The following is a 25,807-nucleotide window of genomic DNA, read 5'->3' as shown; positions in this document are numbered from 1 at the left end:
AAATTCCCTAGGGTGCATCACTAAATATAACACATGCAAACCCATAATATGTGATGGTAATAAAATGTATTTTGGCATATTGTGTGGGTACATCTATGATTACGATAAAAAAAAAAAAAAAAAAAAAGTCATTCTTTGGATGGAAATCAATTGGGGTGTGTGGCAGGTTTGGTCTGATTAAAACGAACTCTGGTGTGATTGCTTAGTTCGAGAGCGATTCAATTTGAATAAGTGCGAACGCTGCCATCCGAACCATGGTGTGCACCAAATAAGTGGACCAAGACCCACAATTTCAGGGTTAGGGTGAACGTATATGAACGTAACACAGATTACAGACATCTAAACAAACCAAAAACAGGATATGATATCGCAAGATGCTATGTTGCCCATTACAGTTTGGCACAGGCGTCGGAACCGTCATCTCTTTGCAGCAAATCTTCGCTTGTGTGCAACAGAGGAATTCCTTGCACTTTTGATACATATTTTATTACTCTGTGAGTTCTTAGCTGGTAAAAATACCACCATATGAACACACATACAGCGAGTGCATTTGGCCCAACACACAGCAAAGTTTTGGACGTTCAGCAAATTCCATTGCAAAATATGTCATAAAAGCTGTCCAATCAGGTTGTGGCCTTATCCTTATGCCTTTCGTTTTATAGCTTTACGTTCAGTGTTAAAAATAACAGTGTGAATGCTAAGTGAACCAGGACTGAATGTATCATTTTCTTTAGTGGTCCAGACCAAAAAGAACAAAAGAACTGTTTAAGTGTACCAGACTACATCAGTACAAGTCCCCACCATACCGGTCAACCAAACCCAATTTGGTATGATAAACCATGGTCAAAAGTAGAGGAGTAGTGTCTGTAGTAGTGAGATACATACCACCTCATAGTGTCCGTATTGTGCAGCCAGGTGGAGAGGGATCTGTCCATCTTGTGAAGCCCCATTCACAGAAGCTCCAGCTCTCAGAAGCATAAGTACAGTCTCAGCCTTCCCCTGCCAGGCAGCATAGTGCAATGGACGCATTCCTACAACATTGAGCAGAAAATCATTATTTTCAGTTTCTAGTTTTTTTTTCACACTGGAAAAGAAGCTGTGCTTCCTTTCTCTGGTGGCACAATCATTTTTCTGTTAAAGGGGCTATACGTGGAATTCAGAAACCCTTGTTACTAGCGAACTGTTAAGTGAACTGCAGCCAGCAACTTATTTCTCATGTTCGCACTCATGCACACGTAAAAGTACAAGAGACTGAACGGGATTCAAGGCCCCGATATACTCGCAGTGAAGTTCTTTTTCACTTTTTTTTTTGCTTAGAAACAAAAAAAAAAAAGTTGGAAATACATTTTCAGCGATATACTGTAAACCAGGGGTGTCCAATCCAGCTCCTGGAGGGCCACTGTACTGCAGAGTTTAGTTCCAACCCTAATTAATCACACCTGAACCAGGCAGGTGTGTTGAGGCAAGTTGGAGTTAAACTCTGCAGGACAGTGGGCAGGACAGTTATTTCATGTAAACAGGACAGTTATTTATTAGATTAGATTGCATCTTTTTAAGCGGAGGTGATGCTCAAAGTTTGTCCCAGCCACTGCTACTTTCCCACAAGAGTACCCCAATATAAACCAGGGACAATAATAATAATGATTTAAAAATAAATTTGCAAATAATATTATAATGTCGTGTAGTATATCATAATATAGACACAGCCAGTTTTACTCATTGAGAGATTCATTTGTGAGGGAATAATTACCTAATAATTTTATTGGAGTCTTACACACGATGTACAGATAGTCTATGCCGTGCGTGCATTAATTTGAAACGCGACAGCTATTAAGGGAGTGGGAGATGCAGATAACTTGATCTTGACCCTTAAGAAACTTTAATTAATGCTGTCAAATCTGCTTCAAAGGTAAATTAGTTGCTAATTACAACATTGAAATAAAAAGTGCCAGTGCAAATACTAGAAATCGCGAATATAGCCTAACCTAAATAACTGGGTAATTACGTAAAAAACTGGCACATTTCGTTTATCTATTATAACATTTATGTCATTCTTCTGTCATTTTATTCGCTTGGCTGTTTCCTTATAAATGTCTAGAAATTCGCCAAGTTTTCGTCAGGTGTCTTTTTTAAATATATGATGTCATTACGTTGCCGTCTTGACTCCAGCCAATCGCTGCATTGCTGATTGTGGTTTCAAGTATCGATACATCTGCCCTTTTCAGGGAACACGAGAACGCGCAGTAATCTTAGACAACTTAATCCAGATATTTTAATCCAATCCGACAAATTCGTTTGAAGAACCAAATTATCCAGAGATCAGTTATCATGATTAGAAGATCTAGCATCTGTCAAATCATCTCAGATGTATTTAGCGAGGTATGAAGAACGGACCCCTGATCTTAGTGATGTGGATATGTTTGCACAAGCTCTTCAATTCACCGGCATTATGACGACAGATGAAGTCATTAAAACTATGTTATGATAGTTTGATTATAAAGTATATTTGAGAGTATAGCCTATATAGATCTGGCTATATGAGACTATAGTTTGAATGAATCCCTTTTCTTTGCATGACACATTGACATTACAGTACAGAATGGCTCTTTCGGCATTATCCTGAACATTGTATAAACATTGATTTCATGCGTCACTGAACAAAAGAGAACATCTAGGAAGCATGCGTAAACATCACATCCTTTTATTTTTCCCGACAAAAACATCCAGAGTCCTTGACATCAAAATCTGTCTACAGGCTTTCATAGACAACCTAGGAAGTTGAGGAAGGTCTAGTTTATTTAAGTTTTGTTGCAAGCTGTTCACACTTTGGTTGGCAATAAAAATGTGATTAATACATGAATATTTCACATATAGCCCTTTAAAAAAAAAAAGGGAACAATAATGACTACCTAGTTTTTCCTATACTCAGCTCATGCACAACACAATCTCATGTATGCATCTAAATGTCTTGGAGTCTTTAGAATGTGAATAAATTACTATTTGCTATGAACACTTATCCAATTATTTTTGATGGTATATTAAAGAGATGTTGACCAAATGACTCATGTTGCTCCTAACCTGTATGACCTAATTTATTCTGTAGAACACAAAATGAGATGTTTAGCAGAATGTCCAAACTGCTCTTTCCCATATATTGAAAGTAGGACATTTGTGGTCACTATTCACAGTATGAGTTTGGAATGACATGAAGGTGAGTAAATGACAAAATCTCTTTAAATTGATACAAAACTTTTAAAATACTACATTTACAGACCAAGATGTAACAGAGATTAGGATATATGTTCATTTGTAAATGATGTTCAATGTTGTTCATCCATCCATCCATCCCATTCATTTATTAGTATTATTTTTATTAATAATGTTGATATGGGGGGGAGACAAAACATTGTGAAGTAAAAAAACTCATTGGCCAAGGGATAAAAATGGTAAAAGGTCTCACCATTACTGTCTTTAATGTCCACAGTGGCCTGTGCTTCCAACAGCAGAGACAAGAGGTCAGTGGTGCCAGTGAGAGCCGCATGATGAAGAGCTGAAAAACTGTGAAGAAAGGAAAATCAGGAAAAAGTCCTGAAAACTACACAAGATTCTCCTGGAAACTGTTCAGAAAAATTACTTAGATCTCTGAACTGATATGTTTATTGGTTGAATTAAAGCATTTGGCCAAGCAGCAACTCTTGAGGTTTAAGAAAGAAAAGGCCTTCATTAATTTTACAAACAGAACATGACAAAAATGCATCACATTTAGCAGAACAATAATCCATCTCGTGTGATAGAGGGTATGTTGGCCAGTCTGGCACAGTTTTTGTCACAGAGTTCAACTGAGTGTACAACACTGTGATCAGTTCTGACGGCACAGCTAGAGCGCACTGCCCAATTAGCAGTTAGATCTCTGCTTTCACAGTCACTTTATGACAGGGGATGGTCCAGCTTCTAAAATATGCATGTGTTTGAGGGAATAGATGACTGAAAAATTAATAAAAGAACATTTTTTAACATACTTTAAAAGGACTGAACTCAACCTATGCAGATTAGGCCAAATAAATCTGTCTTCACCATATGTACATACTGTATAAGTTATGGACCAAACACATGTAATAAATAGTGTGCTGTTCAAGAGTCAAGAAAGATCTAGAGATATACAGTATGATACATCGAAGGGATTGTTATAAGTGGAAGAGCTGAATTAAAGGATTATCATTTCTCAAATGTGATGCCAAGTGTACTTGGCATTTACTAATCTATGGAACACAATATGCGGTTGTGTAGTAGGCAAAGTTCTAGGAACGGCTATTAAAATGTGTCAGTGTAGCTAATAAGTGTATAATTAGCTCCCTAGGTTAAGCTGACTTTCCTTGCAGACTCAAGATTGTTTCTGGGGTTAAAACTGAATCTGGTGGAACTGCACAAATCCCAACAAAGCATGTCTGTCTGAGACAGATAAATATATAATTTGTATTAAAAATGTATCACAGGAATTGAATACCAAGATTTCTTTAGACGTACTTGTCTCCGAGAGGAAATGTCCCCGTTTTCAATAACAGCTAGCTTTTGCTTTATACTATACTGTCATTTGGTGTCAGTGTGAACAGGTTCAATGATGCTCCAACTGAAGTTGCGCAGTATTTATTCAAAGTTTAAAGGATCAGTTTAGAGACATTCCTTTCCAGCCCCTTAGTGTAACTAAGCATCACAATCCCTCTGACTTGAGTTTAATGATGGATGAGACATTTATGCATTTTATAGTGCACTTGTCACACAACCCCATTTTGCCAAAAACACCTAGAGAATCAAGGGCCCTAACAGAACTCACAGAGCACAGTCAATGGATTGATGAAATGGAAGTTCAGCGTCAATATATGATTGAACTTTACAAAGTTATAAATTATGAACTAACTATAAGTTTATATATTAGATTAGGAATGTCAAAAAGTACCAGTACTTCGGTAGGTTGGTAGGCCTACTGAAATTTTAAAAATGTGATTATACCAGCATTCTGCAGTGTCTGTAGTACCGAATACCGGGTATATTCGGTACCAGCTTTTAAACGCTCCCATGAGAATCAGAGTTGCCGTTCACTGTGCACTATAGACCTCTCCACATTTGCGAATCCTTGCATTATTACCAACAAAGTGTGAACACGATGTAAATAAGCAATTCATTGTGCAGTGTAGACAGCCTTTTTTATAGTGGGAGTTTTCACAGGAGTGTAGTGTAGGAGTGTAACTCATGGAATTTGAATAAAAGTTTTGTTTTTCATGCTGCTCAGTAAACTGCAGTTTATGGATTTACAACTGTATTTAAATACGCAGTTGACTCAGAAACTGCAATGACTGACAGTGATTTAACCATAGCAATAGACAGGACAAAACAATCTGATACCGTGTCAAAGCATGCATTAAAAATGCATTTAGTCTTAGAGTGCAAATGCAAATGAATAGACCTGTCAATTGTTCTGTGTAATGTGTCTGTGTTTCTTCGTCCTTCACTTTATTACTAATTTTTCACATGAACTTTTTATAAACAATGTTTACTTATAAACCAGGTGTATTCAAGTAAAGTTCTAAAAGGTCTGGTCTCTATATTTCCTTCCCAGCAGAGGTCCTGACAATACTTTTTTGGAATAGTTATAAATTTCCATCAGTGCAGCAGTAGTGCTTTGTAAAAGAAAAATATCCCAAACTGTCAAAATAGTCATCAAAGATGAGGATATTGGGCCCCGAGAGCCAAAGCAGTGAATCAGAGACTTTTTCTATAAAAAATAAATAAATTATTTCAGTTGAGCCCACTTGGATATGAATATTAAAAAGGTAAGATCAGATGTTTTATCAGGCTATTATTATTTTTACATTTAGATATAGCAGAAGGCATCTGACAGAGAAAAGATACTGAATGGGCGTTCAGGGTTTTCTTTAAGACCATTTTTATATTTTGCTTAAAATAAGTATACTAAAAACAAAAACAAAAAATGTACATAATAATCAAACACTCATCATAAGCAGAAAACAAAGTTAGCTAGAAATGTCATAGTTTAAGTTGTCTTTCCTTATCATCTACATACATTTCCCAATTATAACACATTATTATAAAATGCTCTTAACATTCTGATTAATAATGCTAAATGTGGATGCAAAAACTTGTCGCTAACCTGAATTGAAAGGGCAGAGTCATATGTTTATTGAAAACATTGATACATTTTTTTCAGAATTATTTCATGAAAAGAAAGTTTATTTGAAAATAAATGTAAAAGTTCAATGAAAAATACTATTGAAAAAAGAAAGGCATTTCTTTGAAAAAGAAATCTTTTGTAACCGTATGAACGTCTTTTTAATTTATGTTTATGAATGTCTTGCTGAATAAAAGTATTAATTTCTTTTGCAAAAATCTTACTGACCCCAAACTTTTGAATGGTAGTGTTTTTTAGAGTGAACATTAAATTGAAAATTACCCATTATGTGTGATGACTAATATGTCATGAATGTTATGTCCTTCGTTACTTTACATTAAACACCAACTTTTCACATTCAATGTGGACTTTTAAAGGATTCCCCGCTTGGTTAAAATACGTTTTTCTAAACCCATTTTATTACTTCTACTGTTTTCTCATTCATTGCACTGGTGCAGTGCTCCTACAAGCCCTTTCATGCAGAGAAGACAAACCAACCCCTTTATCTCATATATATATATATACACAGTATATGCACAACTTCAAACATATCATCTCCCAAAGAGACTTTACACCAAAATAACCCCTCATAACTTCAACGGAGACTCATCATGTAAAAATCATATGAGGGCATGAGTTTTATGAAACTAACAAATAAAAGATTGTATAAAAGCACCCTACAGCTATTGTTTAGCAGTCACAGATGTTGAGAATGAGTAACGCTGATGATTAATATGGCACATATCAGAAGAATGCTGTGTTCAGTCTATGGTTCAACCACACACACTATCTGATCCAGACTTCTTAAACATCATTCTTAAACACATCCACTAGGGACACCTCTTACACATCAGTATGTCACCCTATGAAACCTACTACGCGTGTTAAAAATATCCTGCCAGGTTTTGACAAATTATTATGTACTTTATTGTTAGAAAGAAAGAAAGAGAGAAAGAAAGAGAGAAAGAAAGAAAGAAAGAAAGAAAGAAAGAAAGAAAGAAAGAAAGAAAGAGAAAGAAAGAAAGAGAGAAAGAAAGAAAGAAAGAAAGAAAGAAAGAAAGAAGCGCCAGTAGCAGTGATGAATAATGAAATGTTTTTCCTTCACCTCAGCTGCAGGTCCCTCAGGAGCCCGTTTCTCAGTTCTTCCCCTGCTGCTCATGAAAGCGCAAATTAGCACTCATGCTAATGTAAGGCCCTCAACTTCATCGAGATACACTTTCAACTATCTGCCATTTTTGTCTCTCAAGACTAATGGGACACCCAGATTCAACAACAGATTGAACCTGTGCACACATTATACAAAAGCATACAGGGATTAGATAGTCACAGAAACAAGAAATGAGAATTACATTAATAAAAAAATAAAACAAAAAAAAAAACAAAAAAAAACACGTTAACCAACGCTATTCCCCCGAATGTTGTCCCAAATAGCCTAAGAGAGTTGTCGGAACAAATAGTTTCACACTGAGCTGAACTGCAGGCACCCAGTAAAAATGTTATCAGATTATTGTTTATTTATGTTGGTGTTTTAACCATCACTGTTGGGCATTTGTTAATTGGTGATACTGAAAATATATTTTTACTTAATGATATTTGTTATTAAAAGTATGTATTATGTAGTATGTAGTATGTATAAATAATGTATTATGTAACATGTAGCGGCAGATCTTTTCTTCCATAGTGTGATGTACATCAGCGTTAAACGAATTATCGAATAGGAAAAAATGTAGTGTGGGGATTTGGTTTTAATCATCAGTTGTTGATTGGATGGAGGCAGATCAGAATGTGAGCTTGCAGTCAATTGTAAGAAAGGGGCGGGTTTTAAGCAGACTAAATGACTGGAAAAATCTGGCATCCAGAAAGAAATCTGTTGTTTCACCAGAAGATTCGAGACATTTTGATTAAAAATTACTAGGTCAAAATAAAAATAAATAAATACATTTATGCATAGGTTAATTATTCACAATAAGATCTACAACATGCATTTAAAAAAGGGTTTTGATTTTAATGCATGAAATATTTTTAATGTGCCAGATTTATATGTACTTCATATATTGATGTGATTTAAAACATATACAAGAATAAAACCATGATCAATGAAATTTCTTTACAATTTCTGAAACAAGGAATCAGTAGTTGACAGGAATTCAGTGGTTGAATTTTTACTGGAGAAATTCAGTGAACAAACAAATTCAAGTCGGCCAAACAAAAGTGTTACTAAGGGCAAATATCTTTGTCTTCATCTGTGAGCTATTTATGACAACAATACCTTGACGCTTCTAGCTGTTCATTCAATTCAATCATTATCATCAAATCTTTTTTCATGTCATCTTCCCTTAATGTACATTGGTTGTAATCTCAAATGCACACAAAGTATACGCACAGCAGTTTCATCTCCAGACAACATTTCCCAGAGCCACAGTCCAGTATTTTTAAGAGTGATCAGAGCTTTGAGTCCATGGCTTTCTCTAACAGTCTAAGCTTTGATTTCAAACAGCGATGGTAGCTCAAAGCAGAAAGGAATCATGGAAAGAGTCATGGGAATACGAGTCAAACCACGTCACGTTGCTTTTGACTAACGCTGAGCTCTAGTTTAAAGAAAATCTACAATATATGTAAGTCTGTGTCATATATTGAAGAGAAGCGACAGAAGAAATACATCTTTATCTCTTGGACAAGCATCTATGCACTTTCTTTTTCCTGTTTGTGCACAAAGGTGTTACAGCACAAATGTTTGGACAGAACATATGCAAACACACTGTGAAAGCATACAAAACCACAGCTAGGCTCAGCAAACAAACAAGTCAAGACATGGAGTCTTTAATATGTGTCTGCGAGGCATGCAGAAAACAGAAAAATAATAGGACATATTATATGTTTAATTCTTACAATACAAATTCCTGTTCAAAAATCTTGACTGAAGTAATGCCAGGCATTTTATAATATTGTCCAAATTCTGAGTGAACAATTTCAAGTCATATAGTTTACTCTGTTTTTACTTTTAAATGGACTAAACTTGTACAGCCGATGTACACTATATTGCTATAATCTAATGCAGTGAAGACATTTTTTTTGTAATATCTTTTTTGCCACTTTTATAAATCATCAATTGATTTAAAAAAACAACACATATTTAAATATAACAAGGCAAAAAGTATACAGATAATTTTGTAATGAGTAATTAAACTCAGCTTAATGCCAAGCGTTTTCTCTTTCTTCACTAATTAATTTACTAGGGGACCATTATTGTAAACTCAGAAGACTCTACACAGAGGAAATGATAATTGGTGGATGAGTCAAATATTCAGAGATCCCCTGCAGGTAACACATTCGTCTAGGTTTAATTAATTAAAGTTCTTGATAACGTCATCACTGCTTTAGGGACGGATGAGGATGCATTTCTTCTTCTCTGAGTGTGGAAATGATGCACAGATTATACTAAAAACAATAGCTAAATAAAATAACATATGTTTGTTCATGTATTTTGCAGGTGCTTTTTAATTATTATTAATAGTGTTTTTTTATCAAACAAAAAGAAATCCCCTATTTACGTTTTTGTAACAATTTATTTTCAAGAAGATTTTTAAAGGTATTTAAATTGAATAAGGGCTGACTAGTCATGGCGTCAGAAAGCATAGACCACCTTCTAGTAAAAAAGAAGGATGTCGACATGATAGAACAGCACATTTTCAGTGTTTAAACAGGTGGGACACACACGCAACGTTCTGATCAGTCAAAGGTGCACATAAACCTTGCACATGTGATTAAAGCTTTTGTGTAGCGGTGTCTGATGCTTCAATCTGCTCCGCAGCAGTTATAAACATAAATGAAAAATTCATAAATTTCAGTCTTGTTTGCAGAGTTTACTACATAAATATTAAACTCTAAAGGGGGCAGGTTTGGATGACTCACAAAATGAACCACCACAATATTATAATTTATGTAAGGTGAATTCAGGTTGATTGGGACATTTTTTGCCATTGAGATACCTGTGGAAAAGTGTCCCAAATCAATCTGAATTCACCCCTATATATCTGTTCTGATATAGAGCCATATCCCACTCCTGCTCATGTGATATCGCATATAAGTTTAAAAATTTTAAAAGTGTAAAAAAAAAAAAAAAAAAAAAAACAATGGAGATATAATTCATTTTGAAGGTTTATTAAGTGTTAACAATGAGATTATGTGTTTTTTTTAAATCAATTAACACTGCTTTTGCCAAAAAAGTCATTCGGTTTAACCAAAATTTCGGTTTTACCGAATGACACATTTGGTTATACCGAATGACAATATTTTCAAACAATGCTAACAGGCTGATATCTAGCTAGCTAGCTAGTTAGCTTTCTAGCTAGCTAACAAAAGGCCAATCAAACATTTTATATTTGGTCCAAGTTTTTAAAACATATTCCATGCTTAATAGCAGTTGTACCGAATGACCTGATGTTTCGGGACATGCGTATGAGTAAGTGAAAACACGATTTTTTCAAATAGTTAAGAGTAGTGATGGGACGGTTGATACCGGGGCTCCGATGCTCCGAGTTTTCAAAGCACAATTGTATCACACACTGTACCGATGCTTGTATTGAAATGACAATACCACGTGATTGATGACGTTTGAAGCTTCAAACGTCATGCAGTATCGGAAAATCGGGAAGGCTTATCTGAAAAAATTGGCGCTTCAGCTGATGCATAAAAGGAAAATGCATTTAACCATGTTTTATTGCTGGGGTCTCAGAGACCCCGAACAGAACATAAGAGTTAAACAGCCAAAATATTGTTTCAACTGCTCCTGTCAATTATGATCACATCATTATATATTTTATATTACTGATCAATATGTGAATCCAATGACCAGTATAGTGGTCTCATTGTCACAAAATAATTTAGATAAGATTAGTTTAGTTTACAGATTGAATGATCCAAGACAAGCGTGATTCGTGTCAGGGACTTCCGAAGCTTTGTATGGTCACGTGCTTTTTCAAACCGTAGATCTGCTCCCCGATTTGTTAAATATGGTGGAGAAAACAAGTCTGGCCACCAGATGTCGCTAATGCGCACTGTGTTAAAAGCTTTGAGTAATGAACCGTTTTTCGGCGCAATTTGATGAAAGCCTCAAACGCTTCAGAAAGCCTCGGTTTTCCATCACTAGTTAAGAGAGAGTTAGTTACTTCGCTTCAGGACCATGTGGTCCTTTGCAGGTGTCTAAATGATGTCACATCCTGTCACATGATATTGACTGCATGACTTGATCCAAAATGGTCCCTTTATATTTGTCGATCCGAATGACATCAATTAAATTAATTTCAGGACATTCTTTCTCATAACAAAGCAACGACTTCTACACATAATTTTGAAAGACACATCACTACACATAATTTTAATACCATTTTGCACTATGTTGATATATGAGGTTATAAAATCAAGCCAAAATAAAAAATATATACATTTACTACATTTTAAGATGATTTAATCACAAATGAAATGGTGTATCACAAATTTAATCACAAATGAAATGGATGTATTGGCCTTTGGACGGTTAAACCGAATGACCTTTTGACACTTCAAAATCTTTAAAATACCTATGTAGCAAAATTATAATATATATATACCTTATATGTAGCAAAATATAATTAAAACCTTTTGGATGCAATAAAAGAGGTCTAGTTGTACTACCTTAGATACTTCGGATGTCATATCTTTATTTTTTATTATTATTAAGGCTTTGGACAAAAAGATGACCCGTCACATCATTGACCCATTCACATTTTGGACCAACCGTGTGGAAAATGAGAGAACTTACCCATCTTGATCTTGGTAGTTCACATTCAGCCTCTTTGTGGAGCCCAGTAACTCTAGGAAAACAGATGGAAATTAAAGTCAGGACATGATGTGATGTTTTCAACAAATCAGTCAGCTGCTGATCCCTCCATTAGAGAGGTATGAGGCATGATGATGTTACGGCATGAAAGCACTTGTTTCAAACTTTCAACAGGCAATTGTTTTGTACTCAAACACAATGTAGATTGATGGTTGTCTCATATTTTTCCAGTGAGTAATTCATTATGTGTCTATTTTGTCATCTGTACAATATTTATGTTATTACAATTACTTTTTTGCATAAGAACTGAAAAGTCAGAAAAGTATTTCTCTGTTCTAAACTGTCTTAAAAGGACAGCTCAGCCAAAAATGGTAATTCTGTCATTAACTCACGCTCATGCAATTCCAAGCCTGCATGCTATGAATATCCAAATCTTCACACAGCTCTTTTCCATAAAACGACAGTTCATTGTCGTAATTTTTATATTTTTGTGTAAACTATTCCTTTAATTGAGGCTCCTTCATGAGATCAGCCAGTGTCTACAGATGGTCATTTTATTTAATCCTGTCAAAAACACTGTCATGCAGGATACTAACAATCCAAATTAGGAATGATTTCCAAAAATAATCTTTTCCATGTATACAATAAGGACAAGAGCAAAAAAGTGGCTTGCATCTTTTGTTTTTCCATAGTCGGAGAGTGACCACCAATACCTTTAAAGGGTTAGTTCACCCAAAAATGAAAATTCAGTCATTACTCACCCTCATGTTGTTTCACACCCGTAAGACCTTCGTTCATCTTCAGAACACAAATTAACACATTTTTGATGAAATCCGATGGCTCAGTGAGGCCTCCAATGACAGCAAGATAATTAACACTTTCAATGCCCAGAAAGGTACCAAAGACATATTTTAAACAGTTCATGTGACTACAGTGGTTCAACCTTAATGTTATGAAGCGACAAGAATACTTTTTGTGCACCAAAAAAACAAAATAATGACTTTATTCAACAATATCTAGTGATGGGCGATTTCAAAACACCGCTTCATGAAGCTTCGAAGCTTTACGAATATTTTGTTTCGAATCATTAGCTGTTTCCATCCAAAGTTGTGTATTTAACGTATGCGCAATTTTTGAATATCGCATAAAACATGCGAATAAAGCACTATTTCCATCCAGCGAGTCAAAAAGAACAAAAAAGTCACTTCCTGATACACTGGCACTAAATAATCACTAAGAAAGTTATGCTGTTACATTGCAAAGTCTTTTTTGATGCGCATCAAGGAATTTATTCTGTAAATGTGTTTCCATTGTAGTTTGTGCATGTTTTCGTGTCGCATAAATTTTTTTAAAAAATATCCTACTTATTAGAGCGCATTTGTTTATTTTTAGAATTTATGCGCATCTTGGCATTTCCATCCAGCGTTTTTTTATGCGATATCCCAAAATGCGCATAAAAATAGGTGGATAGAAACATAGCTAGTGGTTAAGAGTGTGTATCAAACTTCCAAAGTCACGTGATTTAAGTAAACGGGGCTTCATTACGTCATAAGTGTTTCGAAACGCTTCGAAATTTCAATGGTACACACAACTTTAACATTTTGACACACGCTCCGAACCACTGATTCGAAACAAAAGATTCGTAAAGCTTCGAAGCTTCATGAAGCAGTGTTTTGAAATCGCCCATCACTAGAAATTGTTGAATAAAGACATTATTTGTTTTTTTTGGTGCACAAAAAGTATTCTCGTCGCTTCATAACATTAAGGTTGAACCACTGTAGTCACATGAACTGTTTTAAAAATGTCTTTAGTACCTTTCTGGGCATTTTAAAGTGTTAATTATCTTGCTGTCAATGGAGGCCTCACTGAGCCATCAGATTTTATAAAAAAAAATATCTTAATTTGTGTTCAGAAGATGAACGAAGGTCTTACGGGTGTGGAACGACATGAAGGTGAGTAATTAATGATAGAATTTTACATTTTTGGGTGAACTAACCCTTTAAATGTTAAATGACACATGCCACAGGAGTCAAACAAAATAAATGTTCCTCTCTTTCCTTTTTTGGAACATGCAAACGCAAACAAGCAGAGTGATACAAACAGTATCAAGTCCAGGTGCTGTTGGACTGTCATTGCATCTTCAATAAACAAGCTACAATTAGTCCAAATCCAAAATACAGCTGACAGAGTTCTTATCAGGTCAAAAATCATCTCTACACATCTCTACACTGGCTACCTATTAAGCACCATATTGATTATAAAATACTGTCTCTTACCTATATAGCCCTAAACAGTCTTGCTCCTTTGTAATTTTTGTGTAATTTAATGTATTTAATAGGGCTGTCAATAGATTACATTTTTTAATTGTGATTAATTGCTAAGCACATTGCAATTTGAGCAACGTAAAAAAAATTAATAATTAAATTAAAAGAAATATCTGACCATCCTCCAAAACGGTCGCTATTTACATCTTATATAATCTGTAAACTCTTACATTACCAAGGCAACAACTGACGCATTTTGTATTACATTCCAAAGAGCTTCGTTATCAGCCACACAATGGAAAATGAAACCATATCTGTACTGGCTGGGCCGGATCTGCACGGAATGGAACGGTTAGGCAAAGAGAACAGTTTGCCCACAATGGTGGAAAAGTCTCCTTTAATGCACATATCACATTTTCTGAAACAACATGTATTGTGAAAAGTGCTCTACAAATGAACTTTAGTTGAATTTTTTATTAGAACCCTTGGAACACTGCTCGACCAATCAGATTTGCAGACCAGAACTAACTAACTGTTCTATAGACCTTATGTAGCCCCGCCCATTTTCAGCATTGCGCTCCTTGTGTTCTGTCTTCCGGTTAGTATTTCCACAGATCAATGAAGGTAAAATCTTTTGTAAAATCGCTCATTTTAAAATCTTCCTGGTCTACTGACATCTGTTATGACATCCGCATCAAACATTACAATGCCCATGATAACTTTCGTTAACTCTACAATAAGTAAATCCACTTCACTAACTAATTAGTCTTTGACAGCAATGCCATACAAATTTACAGAGCTACCGCAAAAACGGAAGTTCAAACACAATATTTTAAAGATGGCTATGCACTTATTTCTCTGGCACGTAAGGTCATAACGCAAGTTAGAATGTTCGGTCATACTCTATATTAGGCGTCTTTACATCTTACATCAAAAAAAATGAATACAATGTACTTATTGTGTTCATACTGATGTGGAGAGAAAAAACAATAAAAATGAAAATTTGGAATATTTGGAATAAAGAGCTGCCTTGTAAGCACTGTAAACATAAAAAAATATGAAACACTGAAAAATCGTACGCTCCACCTGTCGCTGAAGGGAAAATGTGATCTAGGTCACTAAGTGAAGAGCGGTGAATGCCAAGCAAGACTGTCCCAACTGTCAGTGACAGTAAACAAGTCTGTCCTCTAAACAACACAGCACTGTGTCATCATTTAAAATGAGCTCTGAGCTACACAGCATCCTGACCGCTTTCATCTTAAACGCTGAAAAGAAGAATCTGAACTGTAAATGTAAACGGTGTTCACTTACCTGTCAGTACACACACAGCTGCCTGCCCCATTTTGACTTTAAAGTAATGTCATAAACCTAAACTTTTCTTTGTGCTCTTACATCCTCTACAATTCAATCATTCACTTGCTTAGAAACCTTTCCGTCCAATCCATATATATATATATATATATATATATATAAGACAATCGGCATCAAAAAAGATTCTCTCTCCTGCTCTAAATCACACTGCAAGAAATTGGATCTATAACTATTTGTACCCTCCAGCATAGTGGGAGCAATAAAGATGCAATGAATTCCTGCCCCCACATCTTCTGGATTAAAACCAAATCAGAAAACAATCTTTTATTTATTGTGAAAACTGCATTCGTTGTTCCCTGAATATAGGCATCTATGGCTATCAGCTCACTTAAATCACAACATTTCACTCCCTTTTAAAGAGAGGCCTTTCATTGTCATGATCAACTGGTAATGACCTAAAAGATATAAAAAAAAAAAAAAAAACAAATGTAAGGATGTGTACAGTATGTAAAAGATGTCTTTATGACCATTTAAAACATAATTTCACAACTCATACAATTTTATACTGACTTGCGAAGGGAGGTTTGCCTGCAGAGTCAAAAAAAAAAAAAATTAAATGAATTCAATTACTTCTTAGGAAAACTTCTTTTTCTATGCAATTAAATGTAAGCAAAAAAAAAAAAAAAATTGAATGCACTTGTACTAGACTTGCTGTACAAAATTAATGTGCCCCTATTATTCCATTTTAAAGTCAAAAAACACTTTTAAGGTCAAAAAACAAATTTCATTGCATTACCTCATTTCTCAAAGAATCTGAAAACGGTTTGTATTCAGTATCTCTAAACCCCTCCTTTCTGAGAGCCTATACTCTGCTCTGATTGGTCAGATGGCCGAGTCTGTTGTGATTGGTCTATCGCTTACAGCGCATTTCAGGAATGAAACGCCTATTACCATATCTGATTTCAGCTCCAGAGGCTTCCTCGGTGCTTGATACACAGTGATACGAACAATGTCGTCAGTTTTTCCACATCAATTCCAGACAGAGTCCTCATCCTTTTGCAGTGCATGCAAAGTAGATGTGCAGAGCTGAAAACAGTGTCTTCTCGAAATGTCAAAAACACAAACCTAACTCTTCCAAGCCTCAGCTACAACTAGTGTTTGAAGGTGAGTCAAAGTAGTGTTGTAGTCAAAGACCAATCCGAGACCAAATCGAGACCAATCTGTGTTGAGACCAAGACAAGACCAAGACTTTAAGGGTCTGTATTTATTGTCTTATTTTTAATCATTAAATAAAATTTGAATAAGACACTATATAGAGAAGTTACCAATCAAATTAAATCACTAACAACAAAATTCATCTTTGCACAGCAAAGGTGGCTCACAAGCTACATCTGAATTGGTAAAAATTACACATGCAGAAATAATGTTGAGACTAATGTTTTAAAAATACAATTTTGTTTATCGAATGTTTGTATAAAAGCAATATAATGTTTGCAATCGTGCTCAAATTTGTGAAAACAGCAGAAATTTAGTGATATCCCCGCAGTCCTTGACCATTCTTGAAATAAAATCCCAAGTAATCTTAGTCTGAGACCGAGACAAGACCGAGTACAAATGTGGTCAAGACCGAGACCTTCAAAAAACGGTCTTAAGACCGGTCTTGAGTACTACAACACTAGGTCAAAGTAGACTTCGTAAGTGGGCAGTCAATGAAGACAATAGGCTGGCATTATGCAAATTTGTTACATAGGTATGTAACAGGAATTGAGACTGGAATTGCTGATGACTCAATTCAGCAGTTCAGAATCATTTTTTTCTTTTAGGAGACATTAACTTTATTTTTCATGCACTTTGATCTTTAAAACTTTGCAGACATTTAACATTCACAAACAACTATATTACACACTGCATGAAAGGTAATATTTGAAAAAGCATAATGGGGTATTTTAAATTATTTAGCTATGCCTATTAGAAGTAATAAAAATGTCAAGGTCTGGGCAAGAATCGAAACACATGCCACCATGAATACTAGCATACTGGTCTATATTTCTATTTACTCTTACTTATGTAAGGATATGGCAGAAACGTGTATGAGTTGAATTAAACCACCTACTGCGTTCAAACACTGCATCCCACAATGCAATAAACTCAACTTTACCCTCTATTTTCAGTGATAAATTATGAAGTAATCAGCAATGACCTGGTTCTTGACTCATTACTGTACATGATCAGACTGCCAAACATAAGGCACTTTCACACAAAATCAAAAAAGCAAAATAACATTAGCATTGCAATGTGTTGGTTATGTGAAAGTATAGTACTGTTTAAACTGTTTTTCATGGAATAATGCTTACCATATTATACTATAATTCCACAAATAGTAGCCAGTATACAGTATATACTGCACAATGGTAAGTAGTAAGCTAGTATTTCATTCAGAACATGACCACAATATTACAATTATATATTAAAAAACGGGGGGGGGGTTGCAATAACAAATCGTTATTGACAGTTTGGCATACAACAAGAAAATAACATTTTAAAGGATTAGTTTACTTTAAAATGAAAGATTTACTCACCCTCAAGCTATCCTAGGTGTATCTGACTTTCTTCTTTCAGATGAATACAATCGAAGTTATATTAATAATCACCCTGATGCTCCAAAGCTTTATACGGAAACCGGAAAACCACCTGTTTAAAGCTCGAAAAAAAGTGCATCCATCTATCATAAACGTACTCTACACAGCTCCAGGGGGTTAACAAAGGCCTTCTGAAGTGAAGCGATGCGTTTGTGTTAGAAAAAAAATTTCCATATTTAACATGTTAAATATATATTAAAAAAGTAAAATATCTAGCTTCCGCCAGACCGCCTTCCGTATTCCACTTAAGAAAGTGTAACGCCTCTCGCAGTTCAAAACGCTTACGCTACATCCTACGCCTTCCCTATTCAACTTGCGCAATGTGTGTACACAAATGGATTCAATAAACTTCCATTTAATCAAACTTTCCACTTGTTTGGTGCACACCAGTGTTCGGATGGCAGTGTTCGCACGTTTTCAAATGAACCGCACTAGAAGAGCAATCACACCAGAGTTTGTTTTAATCACACTAAACCTGCCAAGTATGAGAACACCCTAAGCTGTCACAAAATGTTTAAGAATAGTGTTGCATTAGTTCATTTTAAATTAACTAAAAAAAAAAAAAAAAAAAACAGCAAAAAAAAAAAAAAAAAAAAAAAAACGTGGCGTACACAGATCAATACATCTATTTTGGCCAATCCAACTGTAGGCTGACATTGTATCAAATTTCCATCACAGATTTTCTATGGATCTGAGGGGTCTGTGAGCCACGCCTTTGGCTCATGTTGGGCTAATCACAGGCCCTGTTGTACTCCAGAGGCAACCCATGGCCAGCAGGCAGAGGGCACAATGCCAACAGAGCTATGAACTTTACATATGTAGGGAAAGAAAAAAAAGTTGATGTTATGGGCCTTTCAAGACGAGTTCAAGTTTCAGCATGACACAACATTCCAGACATGGCTAACCCACCCAATCTCTCAATTTCCATCTATGTCCCCCTCTCCCTCCCTCACTCACAGTATCCACACAAAAGCGTGCGTGGAAACACAAACACCCTTTGTGTCTGTCAACAGTGGTCTTTTCTCGTTGAATGGAAGAGCTGCTTCTAATGTGGGCATCTCTCAAATGAAATGAGCCACAGTAACCGCACAGGGCTCAACCACTCCCTAAACCCACACAATAAACATAATGAGCTAATTTAAAGGATACCTCATATCAAGTCATTCATTGTCACTGGGCCTGTTGATTTTTTTTTCGCTTGAAGTCATCTTTCCACCTTTACTCATTAATAGAATCGCCCCTCAAAAACCTTTAAAATCACAACAACATACAGGCACATACAGGAGTGAGTCTGAAAAACGGACGTGACCATGTGAGAAGAGAGAGTGTCTGAGGAATAATCAACAATAGCCTTATATATACACACACTTACACAGGTTTTAGGAATTTGTCACATTTAAGCTAACAATAATTAAAATCACTGAAAGTACATCTGTGAAAATATCAGCTCTTAGATTGTCTTTAATGCCAATCCATTACAAAACGCAACTTTCAGAGATGAGACTTAGAAGACAAACATCTTGTTGCAGTCAGATTTTGCAACACTGTAACAGTTAAGCTACTATATCATTCTGACACACTTGCAAAGTTTCATATCAATGTATAAAAGTTCATATTTTCCATATAAATACATGTTTTCATGACAGAAGACGATATACTGCACCATTCAAAAGTTTGGTATCCGTTTTCAACTGTTTTAACCGTTTTCAACATTGACAGGAGTTAGACATATTTCTTGAACACCAAATCAGCACATTAGAATAATTTCTGAAGAATCATGCGACTCTGAAGATTGGAGTAATGCCTGTACAGTAATATATATATATATATATATTTTATACACACACACACACACATATACACAGTATCTCACAGAAGTGAGTACACCCCTCACATTTCTGTAAATATTTTATTATATCTTTTCATGTGACAACACTGAAGAAATGACACTTTGCTACAATGTAAAGTTGTGAGTGTAGAGCTTGTATAACAGTGTAAATTTGTTGTCCTCTCAAAATAACTCAACACACAGCAATTAATGTCTAAACCGCTGGCCACAAAAGTAAAAATGTCCAAATTGGGCCCAATTAGCCATTTTCTCTCCCCGGTGTCATGTGACTCGTTAGTGTTGCAAGGTCTCAGGTGTGAATGGGGAGCAGGTTTGTTAAATTTGGTGTTATCGCTCTCACTCTCTCATACTAGTCACTGGAAGTTCAACATGGCACCTCATGGCAAAGAACTCTCTGAGGATCTGAAAAAAAGGATTGTTGCTCGACATAAAGATGGCATAGGCTATAAGAAGATTGCCAAGACCCTGAAACTGAGCTGCAGCATGGTGGCCAAGACCATACAACGGTTTAACAGGACAGGTTCCACTCAGAACAGGCCTCGCCATGGTCGACCAAAGAAGTTGAGTGCACGTGCTCAGCGTCATATCCAGAGGTTGTGTTTGGGAAATAGGCGTGTGAGTGCTGCCAGCATTGCTGCAGAGATTGAAGGGGTGGGTGGTCAGCCTGTCAGTGCTCAGACCATACGTTGCACACTGCATCAAATTGGTCTGCATGGCTGTCGTCCCAGAAGGAAGCCTCTTCTAAAGATGATGCACAAGAAAGCCTGCAAACAGTTTACTGAAGACAAGCAGATTAAGGACATGGATTACTGAAAGCATGTCCTGTGGTCTGATGAGACCAAGATAATTGGTTATTTGGTTCAGATGGTGTCAAGCGTGTGTGGCGGCAACCAGGTGAGGAGTACAAAGACAAGTGTGTCTTGCCTACAGTCAAGCATGGTGGTGGTAGTGTCATGGTCTGGGGCTGCATGAGTGCTGCCGGCATTGGGGAGCTACAGTTCATTGAGGGAACCATGAATGCCAACACGTACTGTGACTTACTGAAGCAGAGCATGATCCCCTCCCTTCGGAGACTGGGCCGCAGGGCAGTATTCCAATATGATAACGACCCCAAACACACCTCCAAGACAACCACTGCCTTGCTAAAGAAGCTGAGGGTACCTAAACCCTATTGAGCATCTGTGGGGCATCCTCAAATGAAAGGTGGAGGAGCGCAAGGTCTCTAACATCAACCAGCAACATGATGTTGTCATTGAGGAGTGGAAGAGGACTCCAGTGGCAACCTGTGAAGCTCTGGTGAACTCCATGCCCAAGAGGGTTAAGGCAGTGCTGGAAAATAATGGTGGCCACACAAAATATTGACACTTTGGGCCCAATTTGGACATTTTCACTTAGGGGTGTACTCACTTTTGTGGCCAGCGGTTTAGACATTAATGGCTGTGTTGAGTTATTTTGAGGGGACAGCAAATTTACACAGTTATACAAGCTGTACACTCACTACTTTGTGTGTAGTGTCTACATTGTAGCAAAGTGTCATTTCTTCAGTGTTGTCACATGAAAAGATATAATAAAATATTTACAAAAATGTGAGAGGGTTTAATATATATATATATATATATATATATAAAAACAAACTAGACCCCCATAACTGCATCATTAATATTTTAAAATATTACACATTGACCTTTTTATAAAAAGACAATTTGTTATTCAAGTCAAATGAAATAGAATAGTCCTTAAGTTGTGACTTTTTATTCATGACTTAAAAATTCACAATGTTAAAAAAAAAAAAAAAAAAAAAAAAAAAGACTAAATGTGAACACTGTCAGTCACATGATCCTAAACACTTTTTAGAAATATACAGGAACACAAGCAGGTGTTGGAGGTAAAGCTCTCAAAAGATTAGATAATGACTTTAATTAGATGGATCACTACTGATTGGGTTTGGCTTGCCAGAATCAATTTGAGGTATAGAGTTGATTGACCTATCTACAATTTGTTCCAGTAAATAGTACAGTGTGAAATACAAGCCAACAATCTCTCTACTCTATGACATTGTGTGAAAGCTGTAAGCCATTTTATTTCATATATCGATATATGATACCAAAAAAACTGCGACAAGCTAGCTTTAGAAATGAAGACTGTAGGACGAGGACTTGAAATGACAAAAGACAAACTTTTCATCTTTGCATACGGTTTACCCACGTGGAGTTCAGCATCCAGAACCAGCAGTCACATTACTGTTATCCCATGAGCCTTTGTGACAGTGTGTTCAAAGGGAATTACCACTACAAAATAGGAAAAAGGTTTTACTGTAATACCTTTCCAAAACACTGGATCTCAGCTCATTTCTTAAACAACATTCTGCCACACGATGAAAGCCTCCCTGAACAAAACAAGTGGAAAAATTGTCAAGGTGTCTGAGCTCACTGTCAGTGGATGAGCGGAGATAAACGAAGGACCCGGTTATGTAACACACCATGTGACTGTGCACAAGGGTGACTTATACTGGATAAATGTACATTCAAAATATTGCAAATGATCTAGCAAAAGACTCATACAAACCTACATCTTAAATGCAAAGTTTCACTAAAAAAAAAAAAAAAAAAAAAAAAAACAATTCATTTGTCTTACACACACTAGGCAACGAATACATCCATATCAAACAATCAATGAATATTAATAATTCACCTGCCACATTTAACTGCATGAAGCACTCGTGGCATAAAATCAAGCAATTCTGACTTTTTCTCTCGCAATTGCGAGTTTGTATAGCTCAATTCTGACTTTATTTCTCACAATTCCAAGTTTACAACTCACAATAGTGACTTTTTCCCTCAAAATTGTGATAAACTCGCAACAAAAAAAAAGGTAACTCAGAATTGTGAGTTTATAGAAAATTCAAACTTTCAAGTTTATATCGCACAACCCTGACTTTTTTTCCTCAAAATTGCACATTTATATCTCAATTCTGACTTTTTCCTTGCAAATGTGTTTAAATCTCACAATTCAGACTTTTTCTCAGAATTTTTAAATATAAACTAATTTGTTTGATAAATTGTGAGATACAAAGTTAGCCTTTTTATTTTTTATTTTGCGGCAGAAACAAGCTTTGATACAAATCAGATGCCACCCACAAAAACTAAACTATAACATGTTCTGTGGCACAAAAAAGGCTTTCTGAAGCCTAAAAAAGAATATATAAATATACATGACTCAAAATGAAAATCTTTACCCAACCATAAAGGAGGACGTCAAGAAAAAAATATTTAAGATAAACTTTACAGATTGATCCTAGTCACTCAATTGGAGAATGATAAAATCATTACAACGAAAGCAGACATGCCGTTCTGATTTCTTATCTCCTAGTCTGGTTTTGTCGCCTGCCTTTGTAAGGTTGTTTTGGTGCTGACGACAGTAAACAAAGCTGCAGAAAACCAGTCAGATCATATACACCTTGCTATTCTGTGAATAAAGATCCTTCTCCAAACAGGACATTTTTATTATGAAAGCGTCCTTCCATTTAATTGCTCATTTTTGTAAAATTAATGACGTTATGAATAACCAGGGCAGTAAAGTTTGATCAAAAAACAAAAATCTGTTCTGAATGAGCTGAAGCTCGGTGGATCATATGACTAGTGGTCATAGTGATACCAAAGATTATGTTAAGTACCTCAAAGTAGGTCATTATTCAGCTTTACAGTACAGAACATTTGGGTCACAGAGGTCAAATATAATCCAGGTTATTGTATCATATTAAGGCAAAACTGATTACTAAAAAGAGCAGGTCTGTGTATTTTGTTTTTTATGAAACCATTTCTACAATGAAATAACTTCTTATTCTCTCTGATTATTATTGCAAGTGGTGATTTCTTGCTTTCACATTAGTATGATATTACACTTGCATTGTACCCATTACATAAGCCAATTAAGACGTTTATGTGTTGTGATTTTTGAAGCCCGTAGAGATTCGCTATCATTTGCATCAACAGTGAAACCAGAAATAAAACAATCTACTTTTCAGCTTTGATTCGTCTAACTACGCAACTAAATTTATATATTTATTGCAGCTAAAAACAATAGCTTTTCCCACTGACATGTACTAACCAAAAGCGATGCAGTGTTTCCAATAACAAGTAGTTTGTCTCTCCACGCTGAAATTAACCTTTACATGGCACAATAAGAAACCATTAGAATATATTTGAAATTTAAATATACAGCTACGTGGACTGGGATTTTAGATAAATAAGATTTCACAGTAGGCAGAGCTACACAGTGCTATGACACAAAAACAGAAACCAAATTATGTCAAACTGCCATCATGCTCTGGTTAGGATAAAAATATAGATTTACATGAGATATCCTTTATCGCTGGTCGCTTTATTGTGTCATGCCACGGTTTCACTGGTTGAACAGTGTGAACCACGGAAATGCTGCAAAACTTAAAGGGGATCTATAATACCCCTTTTACAAGATGTAATATAAGTCTCTGGTGTCCTCAGAATGTGTCTGTGAAGTTTCAGCTCAAAATACCCCACAGATCATTTATTATAGCTTGTCAAATTTGCCCTTATCTGGGTGTAAGCAAAAACACGCTGTTTTGTGTGTGTCCCTTTAAATGCAAATAAGCTGCTGCTCCTCCACAGGTCAAAGTTTGAACTGCTGCTCCTCCACAGGTCAAAGTTTGAACTAATTGTTATGTACAAATTAGTTCAAACTTTGACCTGTGGAGGGCAGTAATATACTTAGCAGCGTCTATACTGCCGGAATTCTAATAGAGAAGAAGAGAGCTAGTTCAAGATGAGCGTCTATGGTTAAAACGTAAATTATTTTTTATTTTTTTTAGAAAATGACCAATCGTTTCTCTAGATAAGACCCTTATTCCTCGTCTGGTATCGCTTAAAGCTGCACTGAAACTGTCATTTTGACCTTCAACCGTTTGGAGCCAACTGAAGTCCACTATAAGGAGAATAATCCCGGAATGTTTTCATCAAAAACCTTAATTTCTTTTCGACTGAAGAAAGAAGGACATGGATATCTTGGATGACATGGGGGTGAGTAAATTATCAGGAAATTTTTATTTGAAAGTGGACTAATTCTTTAAGTTCACTTTAAAACTATTAAAACAAATTCAAAGAATGTATGCAGTCATTTCCAGTAAGCAAATAAATGTGAGGATCTAAATTTAAGATGTTGAATATGTCTTCTGATCTGCGTTGTTTGTTTTCTCTACAGTAGACTTGTGTTCTGTAGGCTAATTAAGCTAAAAATAGAAAATGTATGCAAGCTCTCAGATAATGCTAATAATACTGTCCATCCCTTAATTATCTCTAGTTTCGATGAATATTTAAAAGCTGACTGTAAGATGCAGGACTGCTCAGTTGAAGGAACGGCCGGCTTACACAGTTTATACTAGAGCTAGTGATGACTGACAACATCGCTCATGGATTAACTCATTGAGCAGATTCCAAAACAGTCCTGAGTAGCCTGACCCATCTGTCATGAACAAGAGGAGAGAGTATTAAAACATGTATATGCTTGCGTTAAACGTGCTTTGTGTGGAAAAACTCACTGGCTCAACTCATCTGTCTTGCTGGTATTTACCCCAGTAATTTACAGGGCTACTACATTTTTAGGGAACAAAAGCGAATGAAAATAAAGCAGCCTGTGACATTGTTAAGGAACAGTGAACGGTGTGCAGAAATCCAGCTCTCTTTAAAGTTAATCTGTCAGTTTGCCATA

The 25,807-nt window shown here is 35.8% G+C and overlaps 1 protein-coding gene across 3 annotated transcripts in view; it reads right to left on the bottom strand.

Annotated features, from left to right (window-relative positions):
• caskin2 (CASK interacting protein 2) overlaps positions 1–25,807 on the bottom strand; it is a 61,899-nt gene that overhangs the window by 32,384 nt on the left and 3,708 nt on the right. For all 3 annotated transcript variants that reach the window (XM_051915097.1, XM_051915098.1, XM_051915095.1), the window contains exons 3-5: positions 11,985–12,036; positions 3,461–3,558; positions 886–1,031 (exon numbers count right to left, since the gene is read on the bottom strand). In XM_051915097.1, coding sequence (XP_051771057.1) covers positions 886–1,031; positions 3,461–3,558; positions 11,985–12,036 — 296 coding nt within the window. The remainder of the gene's footprint in view (positions 1–885; positions 1,032–3,460; positions 3,559–11,984; positions 12,037–25,807) is intronic.

This window comes from Ctenopharyngodon idella, chromosome 12, assembly GCF_019924925.1.
Source record: "Ctenopharyngodon idella isolate HZGC_01 chromosome 12, HZGC01, whole genome shotgun sequence".
Classification (NCBI taxonomy): Eukaryota; Metazoa; Chordata; class Actinopteri; order Cypriniformes; family Xenocyprididae; genus Ctenopharyngodon; species Ctenopharyngodon idella.
This window is presented reverse-complemented; position numbering and strand designations above follow the sequence as displayed.